We start from the raw sequence: 13,278 nt of genomic DNA on the forward strand, positions 1-13,278 counted from the left end.
ACTTGAGATACTTAAAATCAAGTAACACTTAAACACTGTAACTAACCTGTTTTTGGTTTCCTTTACATTGTAGGAATTTTGATTCATGCTAGGATGATACATAGAAAAGTTATCATTGGAACTGGCATCCTGCTCCTCTTCTTCCTCTTCATCTGTTCGAACAATTCCTTCTGAAAGATAACCATCCTCATCTCCATCTTCATCTAATGCACACTGAGTAGAGCCTCCCCAGGTTGCCATCGTTCTAGGGATAATGAGATGAAACAGGATTATGATGGAGATTAGCTAGATATGTTAAGAGCTATAAAGCTATGATTTTGAGTTATATGAAAACATACATGCATACAAAATTTCATTTCATCACAGAATTTTGAGACATTATCTTATATTGCTGCCATACAGACTGTATAGTTTGCCTTCCACAAAATATTATTTAAAGAAATTAAAATAATCATTACATCTTCTGGAAAGTTTTTCTTTAACCAAGCTTCTCCTGTCCTTCCTTAAATAAGAGCCCTCCATTTCGGTACTACCTAACAACATTTTCTGCAGTAGTTGTGATGGCCTGTCTGTGCTGCTGCCCTGTGCAGCAGGTATAGGACACATGAATGCTGCTGATATGACTGGAACAAAAGCAAAGTTTAGCTTATTTAAACAGCCACTGTATTTATCGGCTGTCATATTAGAACAACTCTAGACCTAAACATGCTAAACTATCTCCTTTAGCAATCCCTCTCTAATCAGGGGATGTTTACATAACCCAAGTATATAGATATAGTTATACAATTTAAACATCTTCTGATAATCACGAAGAAACTGATTTTAAAAAAATTTTGCTGTGTGTATGTGTGTGTAATTATACTATTTATTAAAAAATACTAAGGGGATGAGATGCTTATTTTTAAATGAAGAACTAAATATTTTTGGGACCAGAGAGATGGTTCAGCAGGTAAAAGCAATTGCTGCCCAATTAGGGAACCTGAGTTTACTTTTCGGTATCCACATAGGACAACCTCACAAGCAGCTCTAACTACTGTGCCACAGGAAACCAACAGCTGTAGCCTCCACAGGCAGACGTACTAGCACACACATGCACACATACACATGCACGCACACGCACACACACACACACACACACAAACACAGAGTTGAAAAGTAGAAGTAAATTAAAATTAAAGGAATATTTAAGACTGAAGTGCACAAATATTGTTTTCCAAAGTTCAGTAATAAATATTTTGATGTCATAATTTTAAATGCTTAGAATTCTACTTTATTCAAGTAATACAAAATTCCAGAAGGATGTTTAAAATCATTTTGGAAATTACTGAAACTTCTGCCCTTATCAAGCCAAAATTCTTTCCATTCATGTATGTATGTATGTATGTATGTATGTATGTATGTATATCAAAAGTGAGCATCTTGGCTACACAGAAAAGCTCTTTCTCAAAAAAACAAAAAGGAAAAACAAAAGTCAGCAAATCAACAATTTTTTAAATTAAACACTGGAGAGAAAATAAATCCAAAGATATAATAAGTTTGGCACTAACAGAATGAGGTATGATAAGGTATGATAGGAAAACACTAAAAGTTTTCCACAACTAAACTGTTCAGAGCAGAAGACTTTGTATGTACAGTAAAAACAAGTCAGGAAGCCTTTGCTAATGGGTTGGGCTAGCCTTGTAGGCAGTACAAAGTGCATATGCATGTTTCTTAGAGCCAAGGCTATAGTTAAGACACATGATGTAACACAGGTTTGGCAATGCTGGAAACACCTTGTATTCACTTAGCATTTAATTCTGACTACATTTTTGGCTGTAGTATGTTGGAAATAAACAATTTTTGTAAGCCCCATGCCCCATTCAGTCAGTCATATGAACCCATAGGAGGGGGTCACAACCTACAGGTTAAGAAGCCGGCTCTACACAAATGATTCTGAAACCAGATGCTCATCAGAAATATCTGAAGAGTTCTGTGAAAGAGCAGATACACAGTGGCCAGAACAGGAAATATTTATTCAGTAAAATGCACATTAAAACTTCAAAAGTATAAAAACTCCTAAGAAGAAGAGAGCATTTATCATATTTTAGAAATGCCACCTGAATATCTGAAAAGGTAAGACTATATGACCTTTCAGGATTTCAAAATTTTAAAATACGTATTACTATACAGCTAATTAACTTATCTTACAAATAACTCCTTCACAAATACTCCAAATATGGGACTTTCAAACTCATTTCTAAAAACGTAATGTTTTGCAAAGACTCTGTATCACCATTTGATCAAATACCAGAGTAACTGAAATAGAAGGAAAGCTGTAGAAAATGGCTGAATTGAGTTCTTCTTAAGTCACACGTTGAAAAACACTTGCTTCAGTGAAACAGCTGATTTATGCTAGGTTGTCCTGGAAAATGAGTCTGCCTGACTTAACGTTCTGGGTAAATGATGTCTAAAAGATGTTTTAAATGACTTTCTTACTTTTCTGTTCTACTTTGCTGAGGAGTACACAGGTTCTCAGATCCATCACTTCTCAATGATATAGCCACTGGAGATGCGGTCTCAGCCAGACCTTGCCTCCTCTGGTGTTCAGCCATTAGAGCTTCAAGTTGCTTCCTTCTCTGTCGTAGCTCTTCCCTTAACATTTCATGTCTTCGCATGTCTGACCACAGCTATTATTTTAAAAACCAGAATCAAGTAAATATTTGGATTTGCTGAAGCCTTAAAGAATAAAAGTCTTAATGATACTATCAGTACAACGGTGTTCAATTTTCAAAGTTTCTATTTTCATTCTAAGATATCCAGAAAAAGACTCAATGATTAAGAGTGTGTGCTGCTCGGGTTGGGGATTTAGCTCAGCGGTAGAGCGCTTGCCTAGCAAGCACAAGGCCCTGGGTTCAGTCCCCAGCTCTGAAAAAAAGAAAAGAAAAGAAAAGAAAAAAAAAAAAAGAGTGTGTGCTGCTCTTGCAAAGGGTCTGAGTTGTTTCACATATATCAGGTGACCGAGGACGGCCTGCTAAGTCTGGCTCCCAGGGACAAACAGCTGGCACTTCTGGCCTCCACGGGCACCTACACTCATGTGTACATACCTCCACCATAACATACACAATTAGAAATACTACACTTCAAATCTTTTAAAGATGTTCAAAAGGGTCAAATAGTATTTTAGGGACACAAAAAGGCATTTATTAACTGTTCATGAAAACAAGTACTAAGTACACTTTATGAACTATTTGAGAAAAGCCATGGTATTATGCAAACCAAATAAAAATGAAATATCAAAGAACAGGGCTTTCTAAATGAAATAATTAGTGTTTTCTATAACTGCTCCTATATTTGCTAATAAGGAATATGATTATTTTGAAACAATATGACTTCAGGAGGGGAAGGTTTATTTCCCAACTTAAAAAAAAAGACGGAAGATAATAAAAAATATACTTCACATATATTGCCTGTCCAGAAAAGTCCCATTCCTAACCATATCCATCACCAAAAAACAAAACAAAAAAACCCAACAACTTTACAGACTCAGAGGGTAGATTAGGAGCCAAATCAGGAACACAGTAGACTGCACCATACCTCATTATCCACTACTGATGAATCTTCAGGCTCAATATCACACTTGCTTGTACTAGTCTCATTCTCATTAACAGTCGGAGTTGACGTAATAGCTGGCAGATATTTTTTTGTGGGACCACTACTTATACTAGTGGCTGATAGCTAAAAAACAAAATACCATGTATGTATATAAATATATACATATATACGCACATACACACATATAAACAATGCTATATGTGTGTGTGTATATATATAATATATACATATATTATATATATATATATGACAAATACTACTACAGGGCACTAATTGAACTTATTTCATAAAAGTAGTTATTTTACTTCTTTAGAGCTCTAGTGCCATATTTAATCTGCTATTATGGGACTAAAAAGAGGCACCATGATCCAAAACAATAGAAGAAAACAAACATGGTAAGAGGCTAAAGGTGATGAGAATTAACGATTGGTGTAGTAAAAACATATAAATCAAATATTGGGAGATGGGTGAGAGTTTACACTCGACCCAACCTCGGCACACACTCCTTTGGATATTATTTATATTGAAGATAAAGGACAAAAGAATTAGAAAAAAAAATGGGAAAATTACAAACTTAGAAATAGTTGTGTCAGAAACAGCTTGATATTTTCTCTTTCTTCAAATGCAAGTTTAACTACACAGTAAAGTTAACCAGACTAGAAAGATGGTTCAGTAGGTAAAGTTCTTGGTTTACAAGCTTTGAGGACCTGCATTCAGATCCCTAGGACTCACATAGAAGGCCAGCATAGGCACAAGGGCCTATAATCTCAGTTCTGGGACAGAAACAAGAGAATACCAGGGACTCATTGGTAATGCACTTGAATCACTAAGTCCCAGTTCGGTGAGAGAGACTCTGTCTATAAAGTATGATTGAAGTGTGACAGAAGATAACACCTGATATCAACCTCTGGTTTCCACACAGGTTTGTGTGCATACACACACACACACACACACACACACACACACACACACACACACACAAAATGAATAAAGCTATACATAATAAATCAATATAATTTTAGGAAGATCTCAAAAGAGTATATTCTATATCATCCTGACATCTAATATAACATGGGAAAAATTATCTTACTCTCCGCTCCATCCAAAGAACCTATATTATAGAGTACTATATACTAAACAAAAGCATATAAGTTAAAATTATAGCTATATAATTATTTTCTTTAAGTAACTCATGGAGGGAGGGGTCTGGGTGAGAGAAGACGAGGAGGGGAGGGCTGTGAGAACTGAAAACATGGGGGCGTCTCTATGAACAGCTGGAGACCTGAGACTGGGGAACGGGGAAGAAGCTACAGGGTGACCCTAGCTGCGACTCCTACCAGAGGATATGGAGATTGAAGTGGTCACCTCCTATATCCAGGCTGGACTTCCAATGGAGAGAGGAGGACATCAATCCATTCACAAAACCTTCAACCCCAAATCTGTCCTGCTGACAAGATGCGCAGGGATAAAGATGGAGCAGAGACTGAGGAACGGTCAACCAATGACTGCCCAACATGAGACCTGTCCCATGTAGGAGAGCAAACCCCTGACACTATTAATGATACTCAGCTATTCTTGAAGACAGGAACCTAAGATAATTGATTCCGCAGAGATTTCATTGAGCAGCAGATAGAAACAGATGCAGAGACCCACAGGTGGAACTTGGGGAGTCTTGTGGAAGAGTTTAGGAAAAACCTGAGTGAGCCGAAGGGGATCAAGGCACACCACAAGACCACCTACAGAGTCAATTAACCTAGGCCCATGGGGGCGCACAAAGACTGAACCACCAATGAAAGGACTTGCTGAGGCTCAACTTGCCCCTACATGTTTGAAGCAGATGTGCAGCTTGGTCCCTCATGGTAGAGGCTGGCACTGGCTCTGATACCTGCAACTGGATTCCCTTCCCCTAGGTTGGACTGCCTGGTTGGGCCTCAGTGGGAAAGAGCGTACTTAATGTCAGTGTGGGCGGTACCCAAGGAGAGCTTCCCCTTCTATGAGGAGAAGGGGAGAGGGTAAGGGGGTAGGGACTTGTAAGGTTGGAACTGGGAAAACAGAGAGGGGGGCTGTGATCAGAATGTAAAATGAATAAATTAATAATTAATGGAATAAAAATTACTTATGATGGTTTAAAGCCTTACTGTGTAATCATAGGTCAATAAAAATGGGATGTTGATCTATATCTGCTAAATGTAAGCCAGAATATCTTAATGTGATAATAGCTTTGAGTTTTCATGTCATGACTAAATGGGTAACTAGGCCAATACAAAAAGTAACCATTTAATTCCCATGTACTATTTTTCAAAGTAAACAAACAAACAAAAAACCAAATCTATTTCATTATTATTTCATTCATTTCAATAATCAGAAAAATATAATCTGTCACCTTGCACCAGTAAAGACAGACTAGTTCAAACTGACATTAGTTTTTAAACATTCTCAACACACTGAAAGAAGTAAATTTTATAATTACCTGAAGGTCAGGGCATGCCTTTTGAACTGCTTGAATTTTCTCTTGAATTTCAATCAATTTCTTTCTTTCCTCCTGCAGCTGTTTAAGCTCTCTCTGCTGCTGCTGTAGTTTGGCCTCATAAAATTTCTCTCTATAATTAAATTGACATATTTGTGGACTCCAATAAAATAAGGATACTAAGCAAAATATTACACAGTAAGCACCTAGCTAAATAACTGGCTCTTGAGGTTTTATGGTAGTTATGAAAGCAAACGCTTACTACTATACCTTGTTTTTTCATTTACCCCAGTATCTACTTTATTAGAATTTTCTCTTGCATTATTGGAATTTTGTTTGGTATCTTCTTCTGCTGCATAGAAGTCATCCAAATTTGATGCAGCAGGAACAAGCACTTGAGTTGCATCATCATCCTGAAACAGCAAAATTATATAAAACTATCATGAAATCCAAGACAGTATCTAATTTGCACCTTATATAATTTAGTAGGCTAAAAACTGACATACATTAAATATCAGTTGATATAAATATTTGATATAATTCCTACAGAAAACTGAAGTGTATCCTCTGTCAATGATAAGAAATTAACTGTTGAAACTAAAATGAGCCCGTTACAATCTTTGTCATTCTAGGGATTGAATGCAGGGCCTTGGGCACATCAGGCGAGTGTACTATGATATACTGACATCCTTAGCCCCACCATTTAAACTCTGAGCTGTCAATACTTAGTGCTATGGTTGGGATAAGGCTTGAGCGCATTCCCCAAAGGTGCACATGTTATTTTCAACCCCCACTATGAAATATTAGGAGGATGAAAATTTAATCCCAGTATGGTGTTTTGACATGAGGCCTTTTAGAGTTACCAGATTAGGTAGATTAATAAAGGTGGAGCCCCCATAACTGAACGCCGGTGGCTTTACAAGGAGAAGAAGGGTACAGAAAGGGCTATAGGAGGGGCGAAGGAGGGAGAAAACACTGGACATGAAAGGACAGACTCAGGTATATACTGTTCATTCCCCATCATCTTTTGCCATGGACTGTCTTGCACAGCCTTTTAACATTTAACCAGAATTTGGACCCTTAAAACTTTACTGTAAACTAAATAAGATATATATATCTTATATATATATATATAGTGACACAATCTCAGGTATTTCATTACAGTATTATCAATTAAAACCTGTTTGACAAAAATTAACCTGCTTCATTTTGGGAGAGGGGTTGGCGGGTTCAGGGTGGCAGGGTATTATAGCCTTGGCTGTCCTGGACCTATCTCCGTAGACCAGGCTGGCCTCAAACTCACAGAAGCCTGCCTCTGCCTCCCGAATGCTGGAATTAAAGGAGTATGCCAACATTGTCCAGCAACTTGCTTTTTCTTATCTTGTTGAAATAATGAGCTATCAAAGAATAGCATTGTGTCAAATATGCAGAAACTAAAAAATTATCATGGAGCAAAAAATAAAATTAACTTGACAGTAAATTTTAAGATGTATCTATTATAGTATTTCAAAGATTTATTTATTTATTTTTCATGTATATGAGTACACTGTTGCTATCTTCAGACACACCAGAAGAGGGCATCAGATCCCATTACAGATGGTTGTGAGCCACCATGTGGTTGCTGGGAATTGAACTCAGGACCTCTAGAAGAGCAGTCAGTGCTCTTAACCACTGAGCCATCTCTCCAGCCCCCTATTATAATCCATGCCCACTATCTGCTTAAAATTTTCCCTCATTTCTTCATTTTTGTCTTTAATTTTACAAACAAGTATGAATATAACAAGTAAGAGATAATAACAATTAGCAAGATATAAGTTCTTACAAATATAAAAATATTCAAGACAGTCTAACTTGTAGCTACTACTACTAGTTTCAGAAGCTATTTCATGCTTTTTAAACAGTAATCGTCATGTGACCCAGGTTCAAAAAGTAAAGTGGAAATTCAGAAAGATGTCCATTCTTTCTATGGATTTCTTTAGTTTATGTGCCTTTCCCAACACACTTCACATATATGAGCAAAAATAGTAAGACATATACCTCAAATGGTGTTCATGTACATTTTACGTGCATAGGCTTGTATATCTTTGTGTACCTTCTTTTCTTCAATAGCTCTTCTTCTCAATAGAGAAAATTTAGAAAAAGCCAAAATCCAATGTATAAATGAGGTATAGTACACCAATAAAATAAAAAAATGTAATAAAAGATATGGGGACATGGACTCACTTTGCTCAGATTATCAAATAGTGATTCTGGTAAGCAATTAGAAATTTTCCATTCAAGTTAAAAGGTATGATAATGCATGCCAATGATCTAACAAAATACGTGAAAGGAAAAACAGAAAAAGAGAGCAAAGGAGTAATTTCACAAGTTAAACCATTTTTGTTGCACTAGTAAAATTATACCTACCATAGTAAACTGCAAAAAGCTCAGCAGATCTTTAGAGCACATTAGAAGTGTTGATATTTACATAATTACATGTACATATGTATAAATTATTTTCAAACACATATATTAATAGTTGAGCTTTATTAACATCTTAAAGTTTGAGTTGTTTTTTTTTTTTTAAACATTAAGTAGGTTAAGATCTCAGGCTTGGGGCTGGAGCAATGGTTAAGAGCACTGACTGGGGGTTGGGATTTAGCTCAGTGGTAGAGCGCTTGCCTAGGGAAGTGCAAGGCCCTGGGTTCGGTCCCCAGCTCAAAAAAAAAAAAGAACCAAAAAAAAAAAAAAAAAAAAAAAAAAGCACTGACTGTTCTTCCAGAGGTCCTGGGTTCAAATCCCAGCAACCACATGGTGGCTCACACCCATCTGTAATGGGATCCAATGCCCTCTTCTGGTGTGTGTGAAGAAAGCATCAGTGTACTAGCATACATAAAATAAATAAATCTTAAAAAATAAAGATCTCAGGCTTTGCTCTAGGCCATCTTACTTCTGGCCATCATAACTATGTAACATTGGGCAATTAACTTTTCAATGTGTTTAATATCTATCTCATGGTGCTTTTATGAGATCTATGTATGAGGCCAGTGTCATCAGCAAAAACAATTATGCAGGATTGTGCATAAAGCTACAGTTGTACACAGGCATGCTCGTGTGTGTGTGTCTGCATTCTCACCAATAAGTTGTAAAAGGCTTTATAAAGACAAAGATACCTACTCTGACCCTTCTCCCCATTTTTTTCTTAAAGAGTCTCTTATGCCTAAAGCAGGCCTCCAATTTGCATATAGTCAAGATAACCTTGAACTTCTAATTTTCCCGCCTCTACCTCCCAAGTAATAGGACTACAGATGTGCACCACCACGCCAGGTTCAACTTCTCAAGTTCGCCAGTATCTGATGTATATAGCATGTAAACAACCTTTGGTGTAAAGGCATAAAGGGCATGCTACATACCCTTTTAAAGGGAACATCTAGGATACAAATATAGGGCTGGGGAATGTAACGCAGAAGTTAATACGCTTGCTTAGCATATGTGCCGGGCCCTCAATGTAAGAAGGCTCGATGCAAGAAAATGAAAAGAAGATAAAACATAATTACCAACCACACAAAAAACTTTCATCTTACACGACTGTCCTATTTCAACAAACTGACCTGCACCATAGCAACAAGATCCTGGAGCTGTTTAAGTTTCTCTTTTGCAGCCATGAGTCTACTAATCTTCTGTTCAAACTCTTCATCTTCTGGTGCCTCATCAACCAGACTGCTCCTACGACTAGATAATGAAGCCCCACTGACTCCTTCCTCTTCTACTTCCTCTTCCTCATCTTCACCACGTGCTACACGCAACCTCTGTTCTCCTTCTCTGTTATATCGACAGTCTGTTAAGAACAAGTATCATTCAAGTTCATGACTTTAAAACATTAAGAGTATATATAAATAGAGACACTCTTCTTCACAACAGTACCATGGGAATTCTCTGTGAGTTCAGGGAGTCCTACCTAAGGGAGGCGTGGTTAGAGGTCTGATGTTGGCAGCAGATCTGTTATTAATTTCACAGCTAGAATTAATGGATCGCCCTTCTCTATTATTAGAGCCGCGCTGTGTGTTACTGTTAGTATTCACTTCATTCCAGGTGGAAGCTACCTGTGGATTTCTGAAAGAAATTAAAGCCAAGTTATTTAAAACCACAACAAAAATACATAAAAGTTAAAAATCTACCTTAGGCCTATAATAATATAGTTGCAAGCTAAGAATAGTATTAACTAAATCATTTAAGCTGAAATTCTTAATTACAGACTCGTTATTTTTTTAAGCTTTTCCATACACTTAGAAGTTTATAAATAAAAGCATCTGATAATTTCAGATATACCTAAAGTATAGAAGTAGGGAAGACAGTGCTAAATTTGATACTTCATAAACTCACACTCAGTAACAAACAGCATTTTCCTAAACGATTGCCTCAGTACTTCCTCCTTTTTCTTCACAGGGAAAGAATGATTACTACACTAACAGATAATGTCCACAGTAAAAACTAGACTACAAAGCTAGTAATGAGCACTTCACTGATGTACCTCCCTGCCCCAACTCCACATACATGTATATATCAGATGGATACATTGGGAAGAAGAAACTTGTTGTCACCTAATGTTAGTAACAGGCTCAGAATGTTCATGTTCAGAATCGTATTCTGACTCTTCAGTTTCTTCATCTTTTGTATTTTCATTTACAGCATCTGTCATCATATCTGATGTTTGTTCATAATAATGAACTAATTCTCTCAGTTCATTCAATCTCTTTTGAACTTCATTTAACTTCCTGATTAAAAAAAATGTAACATTAACACCAACACCATTTTAGAAAATGAAAAAAAAAAATCCCTTATTTTCACTTAATAGCAGTTGACAAACACACACACACACACACACACACACACACACACACACACACACACACAGAGATTTTTCTCAGGGCATCTGTCAAGGCCAACCTGGTCTATACAGTGAGTTCCAAACCAGCCAAGACTGGCTACATAGTGAGACACTGTCTCAAAACACACAAACGAAAACAAAGCAAAACAATACTCCAATAGCATGAACTGAATGTCATATACATCATCCCTGTTTTTCGGGTGCAGAAGAAGCAAAGCTTTTCTAAGTGTTTTGCTCACACTGACACAGTCTTGTATAATATAGTTCCAGGGGTATGACTCTAGAGCATAGGGCTTGTTTGAATACTAAAATATTTTACCTATAGTTCTGCTATTTGTAACCCTTTCCCTGAAAAATGATTAACAGCAATTTACAGAAACTACCTGAGCAATGACATATTTTAGCCAACTTATAAGACTCACAGATACTACATCTCCTCCTTCCACCATATATCTTAAGAATGTTTATCTTATTAAACTTCAGTTTCTCACAAATTTTCAAGTTTAAAAAATTATCCTCATTATTAATTATTTAATAGATGTGAAGAATGATTGCAAAAAGTATTTTACTGTAGTTTTTCAGCTGGATTTAGATGACCTTCATTTTCACTCTCATTCTGAGAAACTAGAGAGGCGGCAGGACAAGGAACAGATGAGATAAGACTATTGGACTCTCCATTAACAGCTGGTGCAAAGCCCACAGGAGCAGAGAGAGCTACAGTTGAACTTCTCTTATCCCCACTTCTTGGGAGAGAAGTTGAAGGCACAACTATGAAAGAGAGAAAAAAATAAACAATTACCAGAATAAGCATGGAATGAACCAGCATATATTCACAGTTTGGATTCAACAAACAAAATAAAATTAATTAGCATCTTAAAATCTGCAGATTTAAATCTTGAAAGCTTATATATATATATATACACAGGCCACTTGTTAACATAGCTCAACAACTGAACAATCAAAATACACAAGGAAAAATATTTTTACTTCCTCCTTCCAGACTGTCTAGAACTTTCACATTATAGTTACTAGATCAAAATAGAAGGTTAAAAAACAAGACGGGAACTGACAAGAATTACAATGCTATATGCTAGGAAAACAACAGAACAATAGGATACACTTGTCTGAGATTAAAGAGGGTGGGTCACTACATATGATATATAGAACATAAAAGGCCAATCCTAGCAGGGAATTAACTAGTAAGACTGTAATTTTCTACCTCCAACTGCTTCAAAACTCCAGCCATTTCTTTCTTTCCCAGTGGGACTATCGCTGCTTGCTTCTCGTTTTAATGCCACAGTTATTCCAGCAGGCTTCCAACAGTCTCTCGTTACACTACTCTTTAACCATTCTTCCTTTCACTACTGCTCTTACATGGTTCTCTAGGAGTGGTCATTTAAGAGTTGTCAGGCAGCAAAGTATGACTTCCTTTGTATACAAAACTGACACAAAGCCATAAACAGACTTTCAAGACTTAAGTTTTCCTTAGTTGTCTTCCTCTGTTCTTAAACAGTGACAACTGACATGATCTTCTACAGAAGAGAAAGGTAGCTGAGATTAAGAGGGGTGAAATGAGTGAGTTTCAGGGCAGAAATAGTCAGGTTCCTTTCAAAGTGGCAGAGAAACAGGAGATATGTGAAGAATAAAGAACTAATATTCCAAGATGGATGTGGCAATGCAACCAATGTAATCCCAGACCTGGGGAGACTGAGGCAGGAACACTGCAACTCTGAAGTGAGCCTGATTGCCATTGTAAAATCTTGTCTCAAAACACAAAAGAGAACAGCTGATTCTTTTGTTATTTTGAATGATGTATTTTTATTTTATGTATATATACCTGTGTGAATTTATGTTCATCACCTGCATGTAGGTGCCCTTAAAAAACCAGAGGCCATCAGATCCCCTGGAACTGGATAGGCAGTAGGGAGCTGCCTAATGTAGGTTGTGGGAACCAAACCCTACTGTTTACAAGAGCAGTAAGTGCTTTTGGCTGCTGAGCCATCTTTGCAGTTCAAGAATGGGGCTTCTAAAAACAGTGTTCTTATCCATTTTAATTTTTTATTTAGACAAATACTGGAGTATTACAGTAATAATGGCCAACTGGGGTTACCCAAGCTGATTCCAAGTTCCAGCAATTAAGAGCTCCTATTACTGTGGGGCAGAAACTAGGATTGAGAATGTGACTAGAGACTAGCTCTAAATTAACCCAACTTCATTTTTATTTCTTTAAGAATAGATTTAACATCTATTTGGCTCTTATTACATAAGCTTATTAAAAAGCTTTTCAGATTCATGTTTCTTTTTCAAATATGATTTTTTTGAAACTAGTTATTAACTTATTAAATACATCCTA

At 36.7% G+C, this 13,278-nt stretch overlaps 1 protein-coding gene across 1 annotated transcript in view; it reads right to left on the reverse strand.

Moving 5' to 3' along the window:
* Positions 1–13,278, reverse strand: part of Pcm1 (pericentriolar material 1) — a 94,617-nt gene that overhangs the window by 47,548 nt on the left and 33,791 nt on the right. The window contains exons 10-18 of the mRNA XM_032918979.1: positions 11,495–11,693; positions 10,639–10,812; positions 9,996–10,150; positions 9,649–9,875; positions 6,329–6,471; positions 6,062–6,191; positions 3,574–3,714; positions 2,476–2,666; positions 47–244 (exon numbers count right to left, since the gene is read on the reverse strand). Of these exons, the coding sequence (XP_032774870.1) occupies positions 47–244; positions 2,476–2,666; positions 3,574–3,714; positions 6,062–6,191; positions 6,329–6,471; positions 9,649–9,875; positions 9,996–10,150; positions 10,639–10,812; positions 11,495–11,693 (1,558 nt within the window). The remainder of the gene's footprint in view (positions 1–46; positions 245–2,475; positions 2,667–3,573; positions 3,715–6,061; positions 6,192–6,328; positions 6,472–9,648; positions 9,876–9,995; positions 10,151–10,638; positions 10,813–11,494; positions 11,694–13,278) is intronic.

Source organism: Rattus rattus, chromosome 13, assembly GCF_011064425.1.
Source record: "Rattus rattus isolate New Zealand chromosome 13, Rrattus_CSIRO_v1, whole genome shotgun sequence".
Classification (NCBI taxonomy): domain Eukaryota; kingdom Metazoa; phylum Chordata; class Mammalia; order Rodentia; family Muridae; genus Rattus; species Rattus rattus.